Here is a 27,014-nt window from a genome sequence, read left to right as displayed (position 1 = left end):
TTATAATTATGGTATTTAAGTTATAGAAAAACATTCTTCTATTTACACTTCTACGTTATTGTGGAACACTTGCATCTTATCAACTAAATCCTTTGACAATGGCTTAGAGTCATTCAAGAAAAACAAAATTACAATCTCAAGCAAAACAATATATTGTAATAAAGAATACTTATCAATCACATGTATTATTCACTTACTAAGTAAACATTGTATAATCAAGATACATGACTAGTGCAAGAAACTTTGTGGTCCTATTTCATGCAATATAACAAATATTTCATGAAAAACTCAAGAATCTTAAAAAACAATCAGCAACATGCCTATCTTCAACATGTAGTGACTTCATAAGTTGAGTGTCTCATGTAACGAGATAACCAAAATATACCATATAGCAAAGCAACCATCAAACACTTTATTGCATGAAACTCACACCCCTGAATACATTTTTGCTTCCTTATCTATAAATGATAATAAAAAATGGAATGACAAATCTGAAATACTTCAGCTTAGGTACACAGAAATCAACAAACATTTCAAACTGGCACTTTGTTCACATAAGAATTTATCTAATTTCCTGTTTAGATTGACTGATCAAGTGTTTCTGATTACTGTAAAGGGTGTTATACTTACCAATGAACAGGGTGTAGAATGGTCAAATGAGAAGTAAAAGTTCATAACAGTATCAGGGTGAAAAAGATTGACATATGTAAAATGTCTGGAACCATATTGTTTCAACTTCTTTTCCCATTTTACAAGATGTGTGGTAATGTATTAGTCTACAGATTTTAGCAGTTGTGTTCAAAGGGACTAAAGCCCTACTATGTGGCCTGGAGTGGCATACTTGGTTTGGTGGTTGGAGGTGTGGATGTAGATGATAGCAGTTATAAGTGTAATACAGGGAAGGAGAGTTAAGCAGATTTGAGGGATTTTGTTGGCACGTTTTGCTGTGTGACCAGGAGTGGTTGAAGAGATCTTTGTGTACTTGGATAGTAACTGGGCTGAGGTGTTTTATATGGAAGTTTGATCTGTTGTCAGGGCTTGTTGCAGGAGAGTTATCTAAGGTTTTAATTGAGTGGAGTGTCATCGAGTGTTAAGGATAATACATTCTTTGTAGGTTTTTCATGACTGTCCTGTTCTGCTCAGTCATCTGTTCCTGATGGTACCTCACAATGGCAGGAAACAGCGAATAAATATAAAAGATTGGGGCCTGAACATGCAGGAGGGTGAGAGGCATGCAAGGAATAGAGTGAATTGGAATGGTGTGGTATACTGGGGTAAACTTGCTGTCAATGGACTGAACCAAGGAATAAGAAACCTATGGGGTAAACCAAGGAAAGGTATGTGGAGCTTGGATGTGGATTGCAAGCTATGGTTTCTGTGCATTACACATGACAGCTAGAGACTGAGTGTGATTGAATGTGGCCATTTTTGTCTATCTTCCTGGTGCTACCTTGCTGATGCAGGGGGTGGCGATGCTGTTTCCTGTAGGGCAGGGTGGCGGCAAGAATGGATGAAGGTGAGCAAGTACGAATGTGTGCATGTGTATATATGTCTGTGTATGAGTATGTCTATGTTGAAATGTATATGTATGTGTATCTATACATGTGTGCATATGAGTGGATAGGTCTTTCTTCATTTGTTTCCTGGTGCTCTCACTGACGCGGAAAACGGCGATCAAGTATAATAATAACAATAATAACAAAAAATAAACATATATATATATATATATACATATATATATCACTAAGTTTTAAGTAGCAATGTTTGTTGCTTTTACTGTTGAGGGAAAATTAAATGTTTTATCTTTAAAGATATACAAATATCAAAATAAAAAATTTACAAAATACTTGAAAGAAATAAAACTGCTAAAGGCCTTTTAATTCTGGCTGGCCTCTAAAGAACCTGACTAAAGAATTTCAGTGATCCTTGAGGCTGTATTTCATGCAATCTCAAATAGGATAACAAATCTATACATCACCTTGCTGGATAGAATAATGATAATGTGTGTACTACTTAATCCAATTTCAATGGCATCTTCTAACCAACATATATTATCTTAAACTACATTTGCTCAGAAATTCGTAAAACTACAAAACACCTTTTGAATCTTAGTGAATCTACCTATCTCAGATTGCTTATTCAATGAAGATCAAAAAATAAAAGTTTAATATGGGATAAAAATAACTTACCTCCTTTTTTTTTTAATACTTGATTGCCATTTTCCAAATTAGTGAGGAAGCATGAGGAACAGACAAAGGGCTCCATCCACTCACATTCACATCACACAACCAAGTTATCTTCATATTCTGAGTTGAAATAAGGTGACATAATTCATTGGACAAATTAGTTTAACACCCTGTACAACCCTATAAGTTAGTGTAACAGATTGCAGGCTTTTGATATTTTTTGCCAGGTCCACATAAACCTAAGTGATGGTGCTTTTACAGTCATGTATTGGTACCCTGAGCACAATGACAACAATGGCCCTATTATCTCAATAAAAGCAGTGAGTAATGATGTTAACTTAAAGAAATAATCAACAAACATGAAATTTCAAAATTTAAAAGAAGTCAGTATATCTGGATGCTAAACCTCTTGACATAATGGGAAAAATCAGGAGATTTCTGGCTCAAACCATACTCTCTGATTACTAATATAGCTGCTTACTTTAAAAACATACAGAATTAGAATTCATTCTTATGAATGTATAACCTGTAGGTAATATGATGGGAAGAAGAGCTTACAGACAGCAGCCATAAATTCTCTTACTGCCATAGGTCCTAAATGTGCATCCTTTACAGACCCATACAAAACTCTCTAATCACTACAATACTACCTAATCAATTACATAATTTCATTAGTATGCAGGTCTTAACGGCTGATTCATATTTTGTAATAATCTACAACACAGGTAATGGAGAGAAATGTTTTCTTCCATGCACACAAGATATTATCAGTACAGTTTAGCATGTAGTTCTTTCAACCCTGCATGTGCAGGGAGTAAATGCTTTATCTAGTTCTGAGGCCTATGTAAATGTGCACTGCAAAGTCTTTTAATAAACTCCCCACTACTCTACCCATCAACTACTTTGTAAACAGACATTAGCACATTATGCTGAAGAGTAAAAACTGATTTTTTCCCTATACTGTACCCTACGCAATAATGAGTAGATAGGGTATCAACTATATGGTGCTAGTTGATATCAACAGTACATACACCATTTTTGAAAATATAACAACCTTATTCTGTAAATGGGGATATCATTCAAGATACCAGGGACCAATTTTTCCCTAACATAACAATGTCATTCAAGGTTTGCTTTTTTGTATGGAATTCAGGAACCTAACCCTATAAACTAACTGCAGTCAACTCTTACTGTTTATTCACATACAGCAATGCTAACAGATAAAATGTGCAAGTGAACATATATCTAGTTCACATGCCTCTGACACAATCCAAAACAAATGACATAAATATTGGCAAATAAACCAATGAGACCTAATCTGTCAATCTCATTCTGCCTTGAATATTCTATGAATGCAAAAGCCACAAAATTTCCTATACATTTTAAAGTTGTGCACCATATTGGGTTGAAGGTGTAAATATGTTATTAGGTGCTGTATGGTCAACAACAAGTTCTGTGGGTAACGCTGTCATTCTTTATGGTTCCTGCCACTGCTGTGGATCCTGACAATTTGACTCATCAACTCTGCATATGTCAAAGTACCACCTCATCAACTCAGCAAAATAACATAAAATTCTCACAATCTGACTCATCAACTCTGCATACATCAAAGTACCACCTCAGCAAAATAAAACATTTGCAGTGCAGTGCAACATAATAAGTCATTATTAAGTCATAGTGGAAAAAAAAAAGTCAAAACTAATACATATCATAAATGGCAAAATGCCAAGGGCATACTCCAATAAAGTTCTCTGCCTTTTCACATACAATAACTGAAGCACACTATTTTACAGGAAGATTGCCATATCAATGCCTCATTGGTCCAAGGTTATCTATATTTTAAGATTTATAACCACCTATTTCCTATGACTAAAATGGATAGCTCATAGCAAAATCTTTGCATATTTTACCCAACAAACATCAAATACAATGCTGTTGGATCTCTTACCACATCAACAGAAACACATCATCAACTTTTATATACTGCTTATCATAAAATCTTTTTTACAAGTTGCTCTTGTATTCTCATCATGGATCTATTACATTGGTTGTTGCGTAAAGAAATCTTACAAGAAGCATATTTATAATCTTGAACATATGTACAATTCTCATTCAGCAGAATCTACGCAACAAACAATACTGTTATTACAGCAAGGCTTCAACTTATGACAAGGTTATGTTCTTATATACTCAGTTGTAAGTCAAATCCATTGTAAATTGAACTATTGAAACCCATTTCAAAATGTCTATTTTTCCAACCCAAAATATTTCCCCAATGTAACTGTTAAGGATGGATTATACTGTACCTGATGCAACTTAGCATACCACCAGTATACTGTGCCACCTGTACCTGTAACAACTTAATGATATGCCTATACTTATTGTGGTTGCAGTAAATAAAGGGGTAGTGGTGAACATAAACAAATGTATTTTCCCACGTGATGGAATACAAATCAAATGGCAATTAGCTGTGATACAATTAAAATAAGCATAATAAGTACAAATATGCCCAAAAATATGGTGACAAAATTTATCTTAAACTATCACTTTAAACATAAAAACTAAACGTTGACTTTATATAATCAGTCACAAGTTGAAGTACAGTGTCATAAGTTGATACAAAGTAATCTAATTCTTAACGGTAGAACTTTAGAAAAGTCGTAAACAGAAGTATGGTAACTTGAAGCCTTGCTGTACGTTTAGTTTTGTAAGGGCATATTCAAAATGGTGATGCAGCCAGATCTTCCAAATTTCAAATATATTTGTAAACTTTATGGCAATGTGTTACTTTGCAACTTCATATATATATATATATATATATATATATATATATATATATATATATATATATATATATATATATATATATGTAACAGAAGATCCATGTATAATCACTAAATCATTCAGACATCATGCATTCTAATGGCATAAGTCCAACATCAATGTCTGAAATACAAACTAAAAAATTCTTTGTGCTCAGTTTGATTTAAGTTATAAGCAAAGTTCATGCTTTCCTGCTTTGCTTCAAAGGAACAAGCATGGGAAAACTACGAAGAGCAACATCAAGAAACTTACATTTGACAAAAAAAGAAAAAATATAGCAAAAAAATGCAACTTCTCGAATGAGAGTGGAAAAGATTTTTCACTAAGCAAACCAGTATATGGTATGTAACTAACTGATACTAATATGAAGTCTACCTCAAACAAACTTGATATCTGTTAGTAAATCTTTAATGTCCATGATAATGTACTAAAGATCTTCTACTTCTCTTTGCATAGCAAATACAGTATGCAGATTAATCCCTTAACTAATAGTGATATATGTTCTATACTTGAACTACTTAATACTTACAGTATTTAACAGTACCAAGCATTACTGGAATCTGCCTCCTTGTGGTTATGCCATGAGTGATAAGTTACCCTTGCCAAGGCTGCATAATCAGAGTACAATCTCATCAAAGAACTTCTCACTCCAAAGGAGTCCATCCTTTCCCTACTACTAATAGCAATGCAAACTTGAAGCTGCAGGAACAGGGGTCCTAAAGGTTCTATGATGATAATATACAATAATATAGAGAGATATTTACAATTACTGTAAATATCATTAAAAAGTTGAATAAAGCACTTAACAATTAAACATATACTGCCACAAATAAGGATTATCATTTTCATTACAATGGGAAGGTGTGGCCGAGTGTTAACATGATAAAGACAGTACTGGGTATGCATTGATTCACCTACATATGCAGCAATCAAAAGGTTAGGAAGAGTGCAGCCAAAGCATTCCAAAATACCAATTATTACATGTATCCCTACAATCATTAAGTCACTTTAACCACACATACTTCTACAATAAAAACATTTCACAAGAATCATAAATATCACGATCATAAATACAACCACTGTTCTAACACCACAAATTATCATTATCTATTTTTCACCACAATCTTCATATCCCACATATTCCCAATGTCTACAAAAAAGTCCCAAGGCTTTTAAACTTCTTTAAAAAGATCTCTTTTACCTCCATCACCATCAAGACCTTCATAGTTAAGTACCACACATTCCTATGATCCTCATAATTATGCAAACATCAAGAAAAACTTCCAGTCAACTGATCCTTTCAGCAATTAGTTCTGACATACAAATGGACTGCCTGATATAAGTTAGTATAGGAGGACATTATTTCAATACAGTAAATTCAAGGATGCATATATACATCAAATCCACGTAGGCCATGGGTACTGGTAGGTGTATGAGTACACTACGTATAGTGGTGAAAGAGTTAAAACAGTCCTTCCATCATTACAATTATAATAATATGCACATTGCCAAGTCATATGTGATCAAGTACAGAAAATGTTTACTCTTCAATACTCTTTTGCCTAATTATCACGGTTATTCTACTTGCTTTGTCAACCATACCTTCTTCAAGGTGAAAAGACAACCAAATGACTGCTTGATCAATGTCACATCTGCTTTGTGTCATATGTAAATATCGATTCACTGAAACTATACTTCAGCAATGTGGCCTATATATGAAATACCTCCCAATGTATTCCATGATCCACATACCTACAAGGTAAAGATATCCTTATTCACAAGTTTATCTGCTGTAATACTGACAAAACAGTTTTCAATTATTCTAGATACTTAGATCAATGAGCAGATGTACAATGTTAAAAAAAGGGAGCAAAACTGGGTAAATATAAGGTTGGTGGAGACAAAAACATCTACAATTTTATAACTGATGCACTGAAGAAAGTGGGTTATGATAATGAGGAAAAATGCCATCATATCAAAATGCTAAAATTCTTCATCTTGTACTATCTTCAGTTGTATATCATTTATTTCTGAATGTACTGCAAAAATAAAATCATACAAATGTTAAACTAAATATGCATAAAGAGCAGTCCAGAAACTGAGTGGACTGTTTAGCAGGCCATTAAGAGCCATAATATTTAAAACCAAAAAGAACCATTATATCTGATATCAAGCTAACTGTATTATCACATTATCTTACCTATCTGGAATTAAATTACAATTCCATAATCAGAATAAATAATGATCACTTACTACCTCAATTATCTGGAAACCTTATTCAACCAATTCATCAAATAAGGGCATGTGGTAAACATGAATATAGATTTTAAAATACATTAACAGAAACATGACTTAAGGTTAATAATATACCTAACATTTTTGTTTTTTGAATGATTAATTCCTTACTTGCTTCATCAGCAATCCGAAGATAATGACTAGACCTAGAAATCTAGTTTTAAGTACAGTACACTCTTTACTAATCTCAAATCAACTAAAAGGATATCTAATGCATTTGCAGAAACTACAATAAAGCTGCTTTAAAAAATTGCATTTCAAAAAAGTAATAATCATGAAAATATCTTAAATGCATTCAAAATGTGCACTTGCCAAATCCATATGCTGGGATGATGTCTAAGCCAATCAGCTTATGTTGTCAGTGGCAGAGGAATACAGCAAGGTCACTAACAACCTTCCCACATCTTTTAAGGTCGGTCTATACCAACTCCTGTGCATAGCTACACTCATACTACTTTACACTATAGAGATTCTTGTGTTACCAGTGATTGTGGGTCCATCTCTACAAATGTCCAATTAGGTACGCAAGAAGGTTAGTCTTTTATTCATTATCAAGTTTATTTACTGACTATTTACAAGTTTCCATTAATTTTAATCATACTGTAAGGAACAGTGATATAAATAAGTATTATGTACATATCATTAACCTTCAAGGGATTCAAACCATGCTGCAACTTTTTACGGTTTAATGACTCTAGCCATGCTTGACCAGTTTATGGTACTGGGATTCTAGTTGTACTTGAAATGTTAGCTTCTTTCCACCCTCCTTTAGACTGGCAGTCAAGTATTCATCATTATATACAGATGCCTCATGTCACAAGCAACAATAATAGCACCTGAAAAATTCCTGAAGTGTCAGTTACTCACTTAACAAGATGGTGGTTGTATGGGTGATGGTGTTAGTACTCTGGCCATTTCTGCTTGGTTTGCCTCTCCCTTCACTTTTAAACTGAAAGGCATGTTATCAGTAAGAAGGGATGCCTTATGTCACCAGCAACCATGATTATTACTACCAGGAAAGAATCCTACAGTGTCAGTTACTCATATAACACGATGAAGGGAAGGTACAACCCTAGTATATGCACTCAGTATGCCCAAGGCAATTTACAGAAAGCCTTTGAAGCACTAATGATAGCAATGATAATTTGATGGATGCTGAACAGTTAGTACTGGGAAAAGTCCTCTGCACTTTGGTTCTACAATGACAATGGCAGGGAAGACATGAAGATGGAAGTCAACAAATGTTAACAAACCACCAATAAGCTGTGTGTGCAACCTGTCAATCTTAATTTATGAATAAGGATAATATCAATTTATCCTGTTTTTTCCTTTTACAACTTCTCTTGATATTTCCTATTAAGTGATGAGACAAGAATAATCTTTATTTTCTTTATATTAAATTCCATCCTTGGAATCTACGTAAATTTCCTTGGCTCCATTCTTTACTTTATAAGAATACACGATTGACTTTTCCATCTCTTTATAGTGTACATCATCACATTCATTTTTATGGCTGTCATCATTCACCATTTAACAATTTGCATGTGTCCAGAAACAAAAATGAGAGGATGATAAAGAGTGTACTGTACAGTGAGTGGTACTCCTTTAGTAAGAATTAGTGTTGAAAACCAAGATGCATGTTTATTGAATAAATGGGGATAATGACTGCTTTAAACACTTCAACAGTTACTTAAAATATTCATACAAAAACCAAAAACCACATTTCTCTTAGATAAAAAAGTCTGATTCAAGTCTATTTGCAAAACAAAAGAACTTTTCACATAATGATGACTGATACTGCCACTTAAATTGCTGCATGTTTACCTAATGATGATCGATACTACCACATGTGTGGTTGAACGTTTATTACAAAAGCAGAGCATAACTGTATGATATCAATTATTGGTTAGGAAAAGGCATGATAAACATGTAGCAAAGCTATTCATCCAAACTAATATCTCCCATTTTCATACTCAGTCGCTATTAGGTTTAGTCAATCACAAATGACTTCAAGTTGTTGAATAATTTCTATCAATAAATCACTAAAAATGGATTTGTATAAAACCTTTTTCAGATCACTATATGCTGTAAAACTTATGCACTTAAACTAATCTCTAGAAAATATGTAAACTACCTTTTTCCAACATAATGATACCATCACAAATGAATTTTAAGATGAACAGCTTTACCTTACAAAATTTCCCACAAGCATATGTATAAAATGCACCATGACTAATCTGTAGCAAATGCATAAATAATATCTTTACCCATACTAATTTTAAGATAATCTTCAGACTGCACTACATTTCAATCGAACTGGATCAGATCCCTTCCCACCAAGTGCTGTGAAGGACTCAATACTTGTTGATACCAAACAATCGAACCATGTGAAATTGAGGTAGTTTGGGAATGAGTACCAACAGCAGAGTTGCAAAGTTGATGGCAAAGTGATTGAATTCATACTTGGTGTAAAAGCTGGTGAGAAGAAATCTGGAAGATAATCAAATTAATGCAATTAGTAAAGTCAGATGAGAAGAGCCGAGAGTATACATTAAGGACACTTCTTTGAAAAGATCTGTGATATGAGAAAAACAGTAAATCCACAAAACTTAGCCAAGTTAAATTTGACAATAAAATATTCAACATTAAATTCATTATGGATAGCAACATCTATCACTTTTGGACTTAATAAGCAATACAATACAGTTGCCTGAAATGGATACCAAAATAAATTAAGGGTACTTGGAGCTGAGGAAGTCAGATACAAGAAGTGACACAAAGGTACAAGAATGAATGGGAGATGTGCATCCAGTCCACAAGTACTGCTCTCTTGTCCTCAAATTAACACTTGACAACACAACTTGCACAACCTTTTACTCTCCAATCAAGTTTTTCCTTCCCTGTACTTAAAAATCGTGGCAGCACATCTTCTTCTAGATCATCTGGATTATCAGAATGGCACCACCGATTAGAGTGGGCTGGAAGGTTCCTGTGGTCCTGAAGGGCATCGTGTTACCCCTCTCCTTTAGACACAGCTCGCAGACCTGGTTCTTACTACAGTATATTCATTCTGCAACATTTGTGGTCTCAAATATGACCTTCCCTCTATAGAATGCCGTTCATCCACTTCCTCCCTCGATTCTCTCTGATCATACAAGAAATGTCTATGGAAGTATTCTCTTCGATCATTCAAGAGATGTCTGTGGAAGTAAGAGGTGTGGTGCAGTAGGATTGAAATAACTAACCAGGATGTGCTGAAATAGTTCGACACATGGAGGAAATGAGTAAAGAATGACTGATTAAGAGAACCTACATGTAAGATGTGGAGAGAGGATGTGGCCGGGAAAATCAAGGGGCTGGAATGGAGTGAACGAGACTTGGCTTATCTATGCCTGAATATTCAAGGTGAGGAACGTATGGCGCAGAAGTGCATCTAGTCACATTTTAGTTTGTCTGTTAGGGTAAGAATTCTAATTCTGCAGAAATTTACGAGTGCTCAGGGATATTGCACACCAAAAATTAGCATTTTTTCATGTTCTCTCTAGTAACAAAAATATAGCAGGATATATACCACACAAACTTTCAAATGCTTCGTTTTGACATACCAATAAGAAAATCTGAGGTTTCCTGGGATTGGAGAGCTTTTTGAAATGGCTTGCTGGAATGCAAATGGGTATATATATAACGTTTTGGGCACCATCAGGCTAGGTGAACGTATCAGGTCTGCGCTGTCTATACAATGAACTGAACAAGGGCAAGACCAAAGCCAAACTACCGGAAAAAACATCACGCATGGAAGCCTGCCTGCACGATGCGCTCACCGAACCAAAAGGATAGAAGCAAATTTACCTGCATCACCAGCTGCCAACCAGCCCCTATAGGCACTTTCGTGTGAGGATCACAGGAGCGACCGCAACAGCAGTTACCTCCCCAAGATACCCATATGACAAATAAGTGTAACAACAAACTTAACAAGAAATGATGACGCAGTAAGAAGTTTGGACGTCCGGAACACTGCGCAGGCGCCACTGCACCTCTGCCAGCCTTAGGGAGGGAAAATGACTCTCTAAAAACCAACACGGAAATTTCTGAAGAATTTTTCACAAGAAGATTTACAGAAGTACGGTCGAAACCTAAGTTTTTGGCAGAAAGAGTTCTGGGTGACCAAGGAAATGCTGAGTAAATAATGGAAAAGTCGTAAGCAGAGCAGCCTCAACTGATAATAAAGTGGCCATGGTGGTCAAGACGTTGGGTATGCACTAATCAAGATGACGGGTGACAAAGAGAAAGTTATAAAGAAGCTTTGAATCGAAAGACCTTGAAACGGTTGTGCTTAACGAAGAATTTGAAAATGGCATACAACACAATCACCCAACTGCCGCAGAGGATCATGGTACAGCGATGCCCGACGCTCCGGAAGGTGCCATTCACGGATTCGCCTCCCTCACACCACACTTAGCCACAGAGATGTCTTCTCATACGTAATGAAAACTCAGGTAAGTTTCGCATCAAATCAAGGTAAAAATTCTGCTATCAGAACTATAAAGGGGACCAATGTTGATCTTTAAGTTATTGGGTATTGGGAAAACTACATTAGACCCCTTGCAGATGTTTTATGCATTGTGGTATAAATATCCTATGCGATGTTATTCCAGATATCATACTGGATAATCTTCGTTCACTGATCAGAGAAGTAAATAACAAAGATATGAAAATTCTCGTGGGAGCTCGTGCTTATATTGCTGGCCCAAAATACGCAAGCAAAAGTTGCTGATTTTAATGAACACTTGAAAACTTGGAGTGAACCAACTCTGTCCCAGTAATTCAGACTAATCCAGCCTTCAGGCATGGGGTAGGTGGATTATGCAAGGAAATGCACCACGATCCACCCTCAACCGATTTGGTATCATTCGGTTGCTAAACTCTATTTATAATGTTTTCAATTCATTCTGCACTCCAATTGGCATAAACTAAAACGTGTTTATTTCTCTCCCCGAGAAGATAGACACACGAATCCCTCAACAACCTACAACAATGGCCACATAACGACTTTAATGAGGCAATGGCGACTTGGGGCGGATGAATAGAGCCCGCCCCTTCCACGACACCACCCACCCCCCCAGGGTCAGCTGATACAACCACCCGCGAGGAATAAGACCATTTGCCTTACGGTTAACATCCTCATGAGAAATGTTATTCAATGAAATACAATACAAGGCATTAATATTTAAAGTAAACTGTGTTGATTTTCTCAACCAACGGACAAACTGTAGGTCTGAGCACAAATTACAATGTAACACGCTAGGCCTCACAAGATGTCTTTGTCAAAGGAAGCAGTCGAAGAAGTTTAGGCCGACGAATCTACCGACTTCATAAAAAACAAAATTATAATAAGAGCACATTAAAGCCCAGAGCCTCCCTAGTAATCTAGACGATATTAAACATCTGATTAATGACAGAGACAGGAATGTACTATGGCCTGTATCCAAGAACCGTACGACGGGCGGTGGACTTTGGGAGGGCGACGAACCTTCACATTGTTGTAATCAAGAACGTGGTAAATGCGACGCAGGTCGACGCCAGATTGGCTGGCTGGTATGGAACGTTGCAAAGGTGGCCTTCGCTATGAAACTTTACGAAGGAAAATAATCGTTAACAATTACATATTTCAAATCTTTAAAAATTATTCATGCATTAAACACATCCGAAAATATTTTATGCTAAAGAGATGGGAAATCGAGTAAAAGTTACAAGGAAATATTTCTTCGAGATTGGTGCGAGTCTTACCGCTACTTGAGAATGTTTTTGGCACTCCACAGGTTCCAGCTACATGATGGCCAGGTCACCCACTTTTGGATTCCCAGCCATGTCGGGAATGAGGGAAATGAGATCATAGACAAGTCATATCAGCCTCTCGTTTCACCACCGTAGGCATGCATGTTCCAGTAAGCCTGAGGCAAACCAAGAACCGCATAAATATAGCATGACTCCGCACGGACTTCCTCCATGACTTTAAACACTGGTCCATTTCTGACAACTGGTACCTGATTCATACTAGCTTTATACCATAATAACACTGAAAAGGTTATAGCTTGAGTTTTCTTTTGGTAAACTTTTCTTTCACTGAAATGGAGTAAAATACACATAAAATGGAGTAAAAATAAGCATTTTTTTAAAGGAGAAAAAAAGCTTAGTACACAAAAACAAACAAGATCCAAAGTGTTTTGGAGTCCTTGCAACATTATTTCACACATTACAACCAATTTTCCCGAAATCTCTCATTCTAGGAGCAGTGCAAGTAGTTTCACTCATACAAAAAAAAAAACAGAAATTTGACTATATCATTGATTCAAGAAAGGGGAAATTACAGCAACATTCACTTACAAGACTATAGGAATGATTGTGAAAAATTTACGAGTTGTGGTGAACTGTTGGCCATAATCAATCTGCTCCCATGCAGTCATCAGTCGAGACTTTCCCTGATCTAATAACTGCCAAGGAGTCCCTTTGATCTGATGAAGGAACAAGTAATTCGCCTGAAAAAGAGAAAAAGTTACATAATTAACTATCTTCTGATCACAAACAGGAGAGGTGAAAAGGAACTTAGAAGATTTCGAGGTCAAATGGATGTGCAAGAAAAAAAAAAAAAAAAAAAGGTAATCTGGAAGAGTAGGAGGATGTAAGGGCGAGTACCAAAGATAAAAAGGACTGATGGTAAAGAGAATGAATGAATGTTGAGGGGTAATAGTTAAGTGTGGGTAAAAATGGATGGACAAAGCTATGGGATATATTGGTATTAAAGGGATGTCATGATAGAGGAATCATCAACAGTGTGCAAAGGTCAAGGTGTTTATAGGAGGCTCTGTGGGAACCAAGCTGCCACGCAAGGTATAACTGGAAACAGGTGGCACTTGCCAGCCCAGGATCATTCCAACATGAGTTCGAGGTCAGCCTACACTTAAACCAGGTGTTCATCCCTTCCTCAGGAGTGGTCAATAACTCGAAGACTGGCTAATGTTGGTGTGTGTATGTGTGTACACATACACATAAGTAAAGACAAGGTATATATACAAGAGATTTAAAGACGGCAACACAAGTTTAAAAAGCTGTATATCAGATTTCAAAAGATGGGGACCCATGAATGTAGGTCTCATTCCCCATACTGTTAAAGTATGAAATTACGAATAGAAAATGAGACAGATTTTGACAACCTACAAAGACATTTAGACAAAGGTGAAGTTCAAATTGACCAAATGAAATGAGCTGAAGATGTAATACAGTGAAAAGAGGCTTCGTTATCATTACTGTCTTCTAATACATAAATATTGGATGATCATAAGTTTGACATTTTGACTTGTACGCTGAACAAAATCCTCTCAGTATTTTTACAGATATTATCACTATTACTGAACAGAATCCTTCCAGTTTTGTGTCAGTAGTTGAGGCTCTATGAGAACGTTATATGATGGCAAACATAAATTCTGCTAACTGTCTATTATGAAAAGTAAAGTTAACAAAATTGAAGTAGTACTGTTCAAGATATCGAAAACAATGAGGATAAAAAAAGGACAAATCATATCCAATCTCATTCATATTCAAATCAAGTCATAAATACTCACTAAATTGTGTATAACATTTGTGAGTGTCCAAGCTGTCGGTATGGAAATCAGTGGGATGGAGAGAAGAAAAAGGTGTAATCCCAAGACTCCTGCCAAGTAAGACAGCCATGCCCCCCGGCTGCTGTGCCATGAGGAGTTGGGATTTACTTCTCCGTGGCCTCCGGACAACATTTCTATATCCTATGCCTGTAGAGCGGTAGAAGGGTAAAAAGGGTCACTACCTGGAAAAAAAAAAAAAAATTCCACCTATTATGAACATGGATTATCATTTTCTAACAGCTACTCTCATAATGTAAGCCTCATCCCAAATGCAGAAGCAAGGGTGATTTTTTATTTTTGTAAGTGATTCACTGACTTTCACATTAATTAACCCAACATACTCCTTGATTGTCACAGTACTTTCCATTATCATTTATGTATTCTTTTACAGGAAAATTAATGCTCCAGGTAATGCAGTGCCAGTTTGAATCACTTCTAAAATGTGTAAGGACTCCATTTTCAGTTTTACCCACAACAGTCTATAATTCACTTCCTTACAATATCGCACACTCCCAAAACTCCAGCTTCAGGAATAGTGTTACTCCTTCTTTAGTTCTTGTCCTCTCACCAACCCCTGACTTTACTCCTAAGACACCTTCAAACTATTCTTCCCCTTTACCCTTGAACTGTTTCACTCAGAGGTTAAACATCCACGTTTCTTTCTTCAAACATACTACCTACCTCTCCTTTCTTCAGATCTTGGTTACGCACACACAAATTCAGACACCCAAGTCTGAGCCTTTGAGGAGGATGAACATTCCCCTCCTCGCTCCTTCTTCCGTTTCCTCTTTTAGAAATTGAGGTACAAGAAGATAGTTTCCAGCCCCTTTATATGGGAACATTGGTGAAGGAGGCCAAAGAAGTGATAACAGGTAGTGATGAAGTGAGGAGGTGGAATGAGTATTATGGGCTGATTGTCAAATGTGTTTGATAATAGAGTGGCAAATGTTGGGTGTTTTAGTATGCAAAGTAAGGGAGTCACGGAGAGTGGTTTGGTAGAGAAATGAGGTGGTGAGAGCCTTCCGTAAGATTTCGGTTCAAAGGTGATGCTTGTGCTTATTCCAAGATCAACACACCTATTGAACACCTCAAGAACCTGAGTATCCAAACTTTGATGTTATGTGGCTCAAGGTCTGTCTCCCTACTACCATACTCTTCCTCTTTTTTGCCCATTGCTCTTCTAACTGTACAAAATCTTCATTCCTTCTTCGACTTTCTGAATTCCTGCCATGAAACAGCGACATCCTCTTTCCCGCAAGGCGAGATCCTCTACATCTGGGATTTCAAGGTTCACAACAGGGAATGGTTGAATTCCTCCCATACAGATGGTGGAGAGTTTGAAGCCCACTTGTTCTCAACTGACAATGATTTAGAGCAAATAATATCTCCCACCCTGTATTCCTGACTGTTGTGACCACTCTCCTAATATTCCGGATTTGTTTTTCACGTCTAGCCCATCCCGCTGTAAATACACATTCTCGCCCCCAATTGCTTCATCTGATCACACTCTCATAAACTTATCTATTCTAATGGCACCGTCCCCTCCAGCTTCCCCTTTTAAGCGTAAATACTTGCACCTCAACAAAGCTGACTGGAATAAGTCACGTAAATTCTTTTCTGACTTTCCATGGGTAAATTAGTCTCTTATGTTGTGATCCTTCTGTGTCAGGCAAACGCATAGAAGTTATTCTTGCGTGAATGGAAGTATTCATCCCCTCTTCCTGCAGGTAAGGGATCAGGAATATTGGGCTTGGGAAAACTCTCCTTCCTCTGGCTCCCAGTCAGCTTTTATCGCTGCCCGTAATGAATGCAAACACATTATTCTTGTGGCGAAGCGACATTTTATTCAAAAGAAGTGCGATAACCTCTCTTCGACATCCACTGATAAGTCTTTCTGGTCTTCAGCTAAGGGCATCTCTAACAACTTCTGTCGCTCTATCTTCTCTTCAGTTTCTCGCTCTGATGGTAATATAGCTGTCTCTCCCGTACCCAGAGCAACTCTCTGGCTCACGTTTCCCCTCTAACCCCACCTTGGATGACTCTTAACATCTTCACTCCCTGATGCTCCTCTTAATAATCCTATGCTCCTTCAAGTAATCTCTTTTCGGACTCTCCGAAAAGCACTTCTTTCTTTGGACACAAGCAAGGCTTATGGTCCTTATGGCATCGATCCCCAAATACTGAAAGGGTGTGCCTCTGAACTTGCACCTGTGCTTACTCGTCTGTTCCATTTGTTTAAAAACCAAAACTTTTCCTTCTCCTTGGAAGCATGCACTGATACAGCCCATCCCAACAAAGGGTGACCGTTCTGACCCCTCTTACTACCATCCTATTGCTTCACATCTACCATTTCCAGTCTTTGAATACCTCCTCAACTCCCATATACTTAAACACTTCGAAAATCATTCTTCTCTCTGATCACCAGTATGGCTTCTGTAAGGCAAGATCCACTGGTGATATCCTTTCCTATCTTACTAATGTCTGCTCATCATCCCTGAAAGATTTTGGGAGTCACTGTAGTTGCTCTTGACATATCTAGGGCTTCTGACAGGGTGTGGCATCGGGGTGTCATCTCTAAGCTCCCCTCTTTTGGCCTCCCTCCCCCACTTTACTCCTTCATATTAGCCTTCGTTCTGGCCAGTCTACCTCTATGGTTGTTGATGGATTAGCCTCTATCCTTTTCTCCATCAACAGCAGTGAGCCTCTACTCTTTTCTCTATCAACAGCAGTGTCCCTCAAGGTTCTGTCCTGTCCCCTCCATTTTTTCTCCTATTTTTTCAACGATTTCCTCTCTTCAAAAACAATCTAGTGCACTCATTCACTGATGACTTAACACTGCATTCACACACGTCCTTCTATTCTGCTCCTCTCACTTGATCTGCATCTTGTCTTGACACGGCCTCTTTAATAAACTCAGACTTGGACAAGATATCTCAGTGGGGGTACACAAAATCTTAAGTCTAGTGCCTCCAAGACCCAGGTTCTATCCATCTCTTTATCGAAAACTCCTCACAATTCTCGTCTCTCCTTCACTCAATGAACATACTTGGCATTACATTTAGACACCCCAGTCTGAGCCTTCGAGGAGGATGGGCACTCTACGCATGACTCCTTCTATATCCCCTTTTATTCTCCCTAAAATTTAATAATACTCTCTCACCCTAACTCTCATTTGCCTTCTTTTTCACCTCTTGCACCTTTCTTTTGACCTTCTGCCTCTTTCTTCTACACATCTCCCAGTCATTCGCACTACTTCCTGCAAAAAATCATCCAAACGCCTCTCTCTTCTCTTTCACAAACAATCTTACTTCTTCATCCAACCACTCACTACCCTTTCTAATCTGACCTCATCCCACCTTTCTCATGCCACAAGCATCTTTTGTGCAAGCCATCACTCCTTCCCTAAATACATCCCATTCCTCCCCCACTCCCCTTACATCATTTGCTCTCACCCTTTACTCAGTCTCTCCTGGCACTTCCTCACATAAGTCTCCTTTGCAAGCTCACTTACTCTCACTGCTCTCTTCATCCCAACATTCTCTGTTCTTTTCTCAAAACCTCTACAAATCTTCACCATTGCCTCCACAAGATAAAGATCAGACATCCCTCCAGTTGCCCCTCTCAGCACATTAACATCCAAAAGTCTCTATTTCACGTGCCTATCAATCAACATGTAATCCAATAATGCTCTTTGGCCATCTCTCCTACTTACATACGTATACTTATGTATTTTTTCTTTCTTTCTTTCAAACTATTCGCCATTTCCCGCATTAGCGAGGTAGCGTTAAGAACAGAGGACTGGGCCTTTGAGGGAATACCCTCACCTGGCCCAATTCTCTGTTCCTTCTTTTGGAAAATTAAAAAAAAACGAGAGGGGAGGATTTCCAGCCCCCCGCTCCCTCCCCTTTTAGTCGCCTTCTATGACATGCAGGGAATACGTGGGAAGTATTCTTTCTCCCCTATCCCCAGGGAATTTATATATTTTTCTTTTTCCGGTCTCCCGCGTTTGCGAGGCAGCGCAAGGAAACAGACGAAAGAAACGGCCCAACCCACCCCCACACACATGTACATACACACGTATATTATACTTTGTATTTTAACTTTCAAAAAGGGGAAACAGAAGGAGGAGTCACGCGGGGAGTGCACATCCTCCTCCAAGGCTCAGACTGGGGTGTCTAAATGTGTGTGGATGTAACCAAGATGAGAAAAAAGGAGAGATAGGTAGTATGTTTGAGGAAAGAAACCTGGATGTTTTGGCTCTGAGTGAAATGAAGCTTAAGGGTAAAGGGGAAGAGTGGTTTGGGAATGTTTTGGGAGTAAAGTCAGGGGTTGGTGAGAGGACAAGAGCATGGGAAGGAGTAGCACTACTCATGAAAGTGGAGTGGTGGGAGTATGTGACAGAGTGTAAGAAAGTAAACTCGAGATTGATATGGGCAAAACTGAAAGTGGACGGAGATGGGTGATTATTGGTGCATATGTACCTGGGCATGAGAAGACAGATCATGAGAGGCAAGTGTTTTGGGAGCAGCTGAGTGAGTATGTTAGTAGTTTTGATGCATGAGACCTGGTTATAGTGATGGGTGATTTGAATGCAAAGGTTAGTAATGTGGCAATTGAGGGAATAATTGGTGTACATGGGGTGTTCAGTGTTGTAAATGGAAATGGTGAAGAGCTTGAAGATTTGTGTACTGAAAAAGGACTGGTGATTGGGAATACCTGGTTTAAAAAGAGAGATATACATACGTATACATATGTAAGTACGAGAGATGGCCAGAGAGCACTATTGGATCATGTGTTTATTGATAGGCATGTGAGAGAAAGACTTTTGGATGTTAATGTGCTGAGAGGTGCAACTGGAGGGATGTCTGATCATTATCTGGTGGAGGCATCATTATCTTGTGGAGGCGAAGGGGAAGATTTGTAGAGGTTTTCAAAAAAGAAGAGAGAATGTTGGGGTGAAGAGAGTGGTGAGAGTAAGTGAGCTTGGGAAGGATACTTGTGTGAGGAAGTACCAAGAGAGACTGAGTGCAGAATGAAAAAAGGTGAGAGCAAAGGATGTAAGGGGAGTGGGGGAGGAATGGGATGTATTTAGGGAAGCAGTGATGGCTTCGCAAAAGATGCTTGTGGCATGAGAAACATGGGAGGTGGGCAGATTAGAAAGGGCAGTGAGTGGTGGGATGAAAAAGTAAGATTATTAGTGAAAGAGAAGAGAGAGGCATTTGGACAAGTTTTGCAAGGAAATAGTGCAAATGACTGGGAATTGTATAAAAGAAAGAGGCAGGAGGTCAAGAGAAAGGTGCAAGGGGTGAAAAAGAGGGCAAATGAGAGTTAGGGTGAGAGAGTATCATCAAATTTTACGGACAATCAAAAGATGTTTTGAAAGGAGGTAAATAAAGTGCGTAAGACAAGAACAAATGGGAACATCGGTGAAGGGGGCAAATGAAGTGATAACAAGTAGTGGTGATGTGAGAAGATGGAGTGAGGATTTTGAAGGTTTGTTGAATGTGTTAGATGATAGAGTGGCAGATATAGGGTGTTTTGGCCAAGGTGGTGTACGATGTGATAGGGTTAGGGGGAATGATTTGGTACACAGAAAAGACAGTAAAACCTTTGCGGAAGATGAAAGCCAGCAAGGTAGCAGGTGTGGATGGTATTGCACTGGAATTCATTAGAAAAGGGAGTGACTGTATTGTTGACTGGTTGGTAAGGATATTTAGCGTTTGTATCACTCATGGTGTGGTGCCTGAGGATTGGCGGAATGCATGCATAGTGCCATTGTACAAAGGCAAAGGGGATAAGGGTGAGTGGACAAACTACAAAGGTATAAGTTTGTTGAGTATTCCTGGGAAATTATATGGGAGGGTATTGATTGAGAGGGTGAAAGCATGTACAGAGCATCAGATTGGGGAAGAGCAGTGTGGTTTCAGAAGTGGTAGAGGATGTGTGAATCAGGTGTCTACTTTGAACAATGTATGCAAGAAATACTCAGAAAAGCAAATGGATTTATATGTGGCATTTATGAATCTGGAGAAGGCATATGATGGAGTTAACAGAGATGCTCTGTGGAAGCTATTAAGTGTATATGGTGTGGGAGGCACATTCGTTCACACTCAGTCTCTAGCTGTCATGTATAATGCACCAACACCACAGCTCCCTTTCCACATCCAGGCCCCACAAAACTTTCCATGGCTTACCCCAGATGTTTCACATGCCCTGGTTTAATCCATTGGCAGCACGTCGACCCCAGTATACCACATCGTTCCAATTCACTCTATTCCTTGCATACCTTTCACCCTCCTGCGTGTTCAGGCCCTGATGGCTCAAAATCTTTTTCACTCCATCCTTCCACCTCCAATTTGGTCTCCCACTTCTCCTCGTTCCCTCCACATCCAATTTGGTCTCCCACTTCTCATTCCCTCCACCTTTGACACATATATCGTCTTGGTCAATCTTTCCTCACTCACTCTCTCCATGTGACCAAACCATTTCAAAACACCCACTTCTGCTCTCTCAACCACACTCTTTTTATTACCAAACGTCTCTCTTACCCTTTCATTACTTACTCGATCAAACCACCTCACACCACATATTGTCCTCAAACGTCTCATTTCCAACACATCCACCCTCCTCTGCACAACCCTATCTATTGCCCATGCCTCACAACCATATAACATTGTTGGAACCACAATTCTTCAAACATACCCATTTTTGCTTTCCGAGATAACGTTCTCGTCTTCTACACATTCTTCAACACTCCCAGAACCTTTGCCCCCTCCCCCACCCTGTGACTCACTTCCACTTCCACGGTTCCATCCAGTGCCAAATCCACTACCAGATATCTAAAACACTTCACTTCCTCCAGTTTTTCTCCATTCAAATTTACCTCCCAATTGTCTTGTCCTTCAACCCTACTGTACCTACTGTAGTGAAAGCTTTGCGGAAGATGAAAGCCAGCAATGTAGAGGGTTTGGATGGTATTGCTGTGGAATTTATTAAAAAGGGGGGGGGGGTGACTGTGTTGATGACTGGTTGGTGAGGATATTCAATATATGTATAGTTCATGGTGATGTGCCTGAAGATTGGTGGAATGCATGTATAGTGCCATTGTACAGAGGCAAAGGGGATTAGGGTGAGTGTTCAAATTACAGAGGTATAAGTTTGTTGAGTATTCCTGGGAAATTATATGGAAGGGTATTGATTGAGAGGGTGAAGGCATGTATAGAGCATCAGATTGGGGAGGAGCAGTGTGGTTTCAGAAGTGGTAGAGGACGTGTGGATCAGGTGTTTGCTCTGAAGGATGTATGTGAGAAATACTTAGAAAAGCAGATGGATTTGCATGCATACTTATGTATATATATTTTTTCAAACAAGGTATTCCCAATCACCAGTCCTTTTTCAGCACAAAAATCTACAAGCTCTTCACCATTTCCATTTACAACACTGAACACCCCCATGCACACCAATTATACCCTCAACTTCCACATTACTCACCTTTGCATTCAAATCACCCATCACTATAACCCGGTCTTGTGCATCAAAGATGCTAACACACACAATCAGCTGCTCCCAAAACACTTGCCTCTCATGATCTTTCCTCTCAGGACCAGGTGCATAGGCACCAATAATCAACCCTCTCTCTCCATCCACTTTCAGTTTTACCCATATCAATCAAGAGTTTACTTTCTTACACCCTATCACATACTCAAACAACTCCTGCTTCAGGAGTAGTGCTACTCCTTCCTTTGCTCTTGTCATCAACCCTTGACTTTACTCCCAAGACATTCCCAAACCACTCTTCCACTTTACCCTTGAGCTTCGTTTCACTCAGAGCCAAAACATCCAGGTTCCTTTCCTCAAACATACTTCCTATCTCCTTTTTCTCATCTTGTTTACATCCATACAAATTTAGACACCCCAGTCTGAGCCTTCAAGGAGGATGAGCACATCCTGCATGACTCCTTTTTGTTTCCCCTTTTATTCTCCCATCTTTTCATTCTCCCTAAAATTTAATGATACTCTCTGACCCCAACTCTCATATGCCCTCTTTTTCACCTCTTGCACTTTTCTCTTGACCTGCCTCTTTCTTCTATACATCTCCCAGTCATTCGCACTACTTCCCTGCAAAAATCATCCAAACACCTCTCTCTTCTCGTCCACTAACAATCTTACTTCTTCATCCCACCACTCACTACCCTTTCTAATCTGCCTATCTCCCACCTTTCTCATGCCACAAGCATCTTTTGTGCAAGCCATCACTGCTTCCCTAAATATATCCTATTCCTTCCCCACTCCCCTTACATCATCTGCTCTCTCTTTTTTCCATTCAGCACTCAATCTCTCCTGGTACTTCCTCACACAAGTCTCCTTTCCAAGCTTACTTACTCTCACCACTCTCTTCACCACAACATTCTCTGTTCTTTCCTGAAAACTCCTACAAATCTTCACCTTCGCCTTCACAAAATAATGATCAGACATCCCTCCAGTTGCCCCTCTCGGCACATTAACATCAAAAAGTCTCTTTCACAGGCCTATCAAACAACATGTAATCCAATAACGCTCTTTGGCCATCTCTCTTACTCACATGCGTATACTTATGTATATCTCTTTATAAACTAGGTATTTCCAATCACCAGTCCTTTTTCAGCACAAAAATCTACAAGCTCTTCACCATTTCCATTTCCAACACTGAACACCCCATGTACACCAATCATACCCTCAACTGCCACATAACTCACCTTTGAATTCAAATCATCCATCACTATAACCTGGTCTCGTGCATCAAAGATGCTCACACTCACTCAGTTGCTTCTAAAACACTTGCCTCTCATGATCTTTCTTCTCAGGACCAGGTGCATAAGTACCAATAATCACCCATCTCTCTCCATCCCCTTTCAGTTTTACACATATCAATCTAGAGTTTACATTCTTACACTCTATCACATACTCAAACAACTCCTGCTTCAGTAGTGCTACTCCTTTGCTCTTGTCCTTTCACCAACCCCTGACTTAACTCCTAAGACATTCCCAAACCATTCTTCCCCTTTACCCTTGAGCTTCATTTCACTCAGAGCCAAAACATCCAGGTTCCTTTCCTCAAACATACTTCCTATCTCCTTTTTTCTCATCTTGGTTACATCCACACACATTTAGACACCCCAGTCTGAGCCTTCGAGGAGGATGAGCATTCCCCGCATGTCTCCTTCTGTTTCCCCTTTTATTCTCCTTAGAATTTAATGATTCTCTCACCCCAACTCTAATCTGCCCTCTTTTTCACCTCTTGTGCCTTTCTCTTGACCTCTTGCTGCTTTCTTTTATACATCTCCCAGTCATTTGCACTACTTTCCTGCAAATACTGTCCAAATGCCTCTCTCTTCTCTTTTACTAACAACATTACTCCTTTATCCCACCTCTCACTACTCTTTCTAATCTGCCCACCTCCCACCTTTCTCATGCCACATGCATCTTTTGTGCAAGCCATCAATGTTTACCTAAATACATCCCATTTCTCACCCACTCCTCTCACGTCATTTGCTCTCACCTTTTGCCATTCTACCCTCAATCTCTCCTGATACTTCCTCACACAAGTCTCCTTTCCAAGCTCACTTACTTTCACCTTTCTCTTCACCCCAACATTCTCTCTTCTTTTCTGGAAACCCCTACAATTCTTCATCTTCGCCTCCACAAGATAGTGATCAGACATCCCTCCAGCTGCCCCTCTCAGCACATTAACATCCAAAAGTCTCTCTTTTACACACCTATCAATTGACAGGTAAACCAATATCACCCTTTGACCATCTCTCCTACTCACATATGTATACTTAAGCATATCTCTTTTTAAACCAGGTATTCCCAATCATCAGTCCTTTTTCAGCACACAAACCCACAAGTTCTTCACCAATTCCATTTACAACACTGAACATCCCATGTACACTAATTATACCCTCAACTGCCACATTACTCACATTCGCGCTTAAATCACCCATCACATAACCTGGTCTCGTGCATCAAAGCTGCTAACACACTCACTCAGCTGTTCCCAAAACACTTGCCTCTCATGATCTTTCTTATAATGACCAGATGCATATGCACCAATAATCACCCATCTCTCTCCATCATCTTTTAGTCGCATCAATCTATAATTCACTTTCTTACACTCTATCACATACTCCCACAACTCCAACTTCAGGAGTAGTGCTACTCCTTCCTTAGCTCTTGTCCTCTCGCTAACCCCTGACTTTACTCCCAAGACATTCCCAAACTGCTCTTCCCCTCTACCCTTGAGTTGCTTTTCACTCAGAGCCAAAACATCCAGGTTTCTTCAAACATACTACCTACCTCTCCTTTCTTCTCATCTTGGTTACATCCACACACTTTCAGACACCCCAATCAGAGCCTTCGAGGAGGATGAGTACTCTCTGCTCGACTCCTTCTTCTCTTATCCTTTTTAGAAATCAAAATACAGGGGGAGGGGTTTCCAGCCCCTCCACACCCGACCCCTTTAGTCGCCTTCTGCAACACACAGGGAATATGAGGGAAGTATTCTTTCTCCCCTATCCTCAGGGATAGGGGAGGTGTGGTAATAAAAAAATGGTTGATTGAGAAAACCGAAGAGCTTGTGCTGAAATGCTTTAGGCATATGGAGAGAATGAATGACAAAAGGTTGACAACAAAGATATATGTGTTAGAAGTGGAAAGAACAAGGAGAACAGAGAGACCAAACTGGAGAAGGAAGGATGGAGTGAAAATTATTTTGAATGACTAGAGCCTGATCATGCAGGACGGTGATAGGTGTACCCAGGGCAGAGTGAGGTTGAATGATGTGGTATACTGGGGGTTGACTTGCTCTCAATGGACTGAACCAGGGAACGTGAAGTACCTAGGATAAACTATTGAAAGGCCTGTAAGGTTAGAGAATGTACATGAACGTATGAGGTCTTTCTTCGTCTGTTCTTAGCACTAACATGAGAAATGGCAGTGGAGTATGAAAATATAATATATATTTTTCATCATATAACCTTTTTTCCTTTACAAGTCAGGTCTACAAACACTTATGGAACCCTGACTTCTTTTATTTTCACCCGCGATAGTCTTCATTGGGAAATAGTTTGCCTGTGCCATGTCAGTCTCTATGATAAAAAAAATGCTGTGTAGAAGGGATACTGTTGCGTTGATAAGCAATGATTTTAAAGCAACAAAGCAGTGTATGAAAACTTAAAACAGTGTTTTAGGATAATGTATTCATCCAACCTGATCATGAATACTACATAAAACTTTGGTTACCACACAACCGGAAGGATAAGGCTCATCAAGATAATGTCTAATGTAGAGCCACCAAACTCTGCAAAGGGCTGTGAGGGAAAGACAAAGACTTTGAAGCTATAATCACATGGGAGAAGATGGATACAAAAGGAAATAATGACAGACTTACAAGATATTTAGGTGAAAACTGAAATGATATCATGCAAGTTCAGGATTTATAAAGACAGAATTTCTATTGTTACAAGATTGTAAGTGAATGGGGAATCGGTAGTCTACCTCATCACGTTACAGATACAAACAGCACAAACAGATTTAAAGCCACACTCCCAACGTAACTGCCAAACATGGATAGTACTTTAGGCTGGCCCCCATATAAACCCATGAGTCCTTGGGTGCAAGTGGAAATGTAATACATGAATGTCAGTGTATAGAGCTCACCTACACTTACGTATACACGTTTACATAAACATTTAGTAACTTCATCATATATAGATACAGAATCATACCAACATTACACAAAAATACAATAAATAACCTTACTGTTATCCTGTTATTTGCGCGCAAATTATTCTTGCACTGGAACCTTGGGAATCATAAGTACACACTGTACACAAGACTCGGGTAGCGGTGGAGAGGGTTCAAAGTGCGCCCCAGGAGATCAAACTCCTCTTCACCGCCTAAAAAGTATTGGATTGCATTTTTGGATCGTTAGATTGTCTTAAATGGTAATATAGAGAGCTTGAACGCTATATAAAGAATCAAAATTTCTTATTTGTTGGAAGAGAGGGTTGGG

At 38.8% G+C, this 27,014-nt stretch overlaps 1 protein-coding gene across 4 annotated transcripts; it reads right to left on the bottom strand.

The window, feature by feature from the left end:
* On the bottom strand, positions 1-26,917 carry ORMDL (Orosomucoid 1-like). 4 transcript variants are annotated; one of them, XM_071671572.1, is made up of 4 exons: positions 26,762-26,917; positions 14,924-15,144; positions 13,689-13,840; positions 1-9,794 (listed from the first exon to the last, which is right to left on the bottom strand). In XM_071671572.1, the coding sequence occupies exons 2-4, from the start codon at positions 15,092-15,094 to the stop codon at positions 9,659-9,661; spliced, it is 459 nt and encodes a 152-aa protein (XP_071527673.1). In that variant the 5' UTR covers positions 15,095-15,144; positions 26,762-26,917; the 3' UTR covers positions 1-9,658. The 4 variants fall into 4 exon arrangements, with proteins under 4 accessions (XP_071527673.1, XP_071527675.1, XP_071527674.1 ...); XM_071671574.1 differs by having other exon boundaries at positions 14,924-15,109; positions 26,762-26,899; XM_071671573.1 differs by having other exon boundaries at positions 26,757-26,898.
* Positions 26,918-27,014: the final 97 nt, after the last annotated feature.

This window comes from Panulirus ornatus, chromosome 16 (genome assembly GCF_036320965.1).
Source record: "Panulirus ornatus isolate Po-2019 chromosome 16, ASM3632096v1, whole genome shotgun sequence".
NCBI lineage: Eukaryota > Metazoa > Arthropoda > Malacostraca > Decapoda > Palinuridae > Panulirus > Panulirus ornatus.
Note: the sequence above shows the minus strand (reverse complement) of the source record. Positions and strands in the feature narration are given on the sequence as shown.

Excerpts from the sequence above, each read along its gene's own strand:
- ORMDL (XM_071671572.1), bottom strand. The coding sequence starts at position 15,094 with ATGTTGTCCGGAGGCCACGGAGAAGTAAATCCCAACTCCTCATGGCAC. Across the intron at positions 13,841-14,923 it reads CAAATGTTATACACAATTTA|GCGAATTACTTGTTCCTTCA; the intron begins GTGAGTATTTAT and ends TCTCTTTTTCAG. Across the intron at positions 9,795-13,688 it reads ACAATCATTCCTATAGTCTT|ATTTCTTCTCACCAGCTTTT; the intron begins GTAAGTGAATGT and ends ATTATCTTCCAG.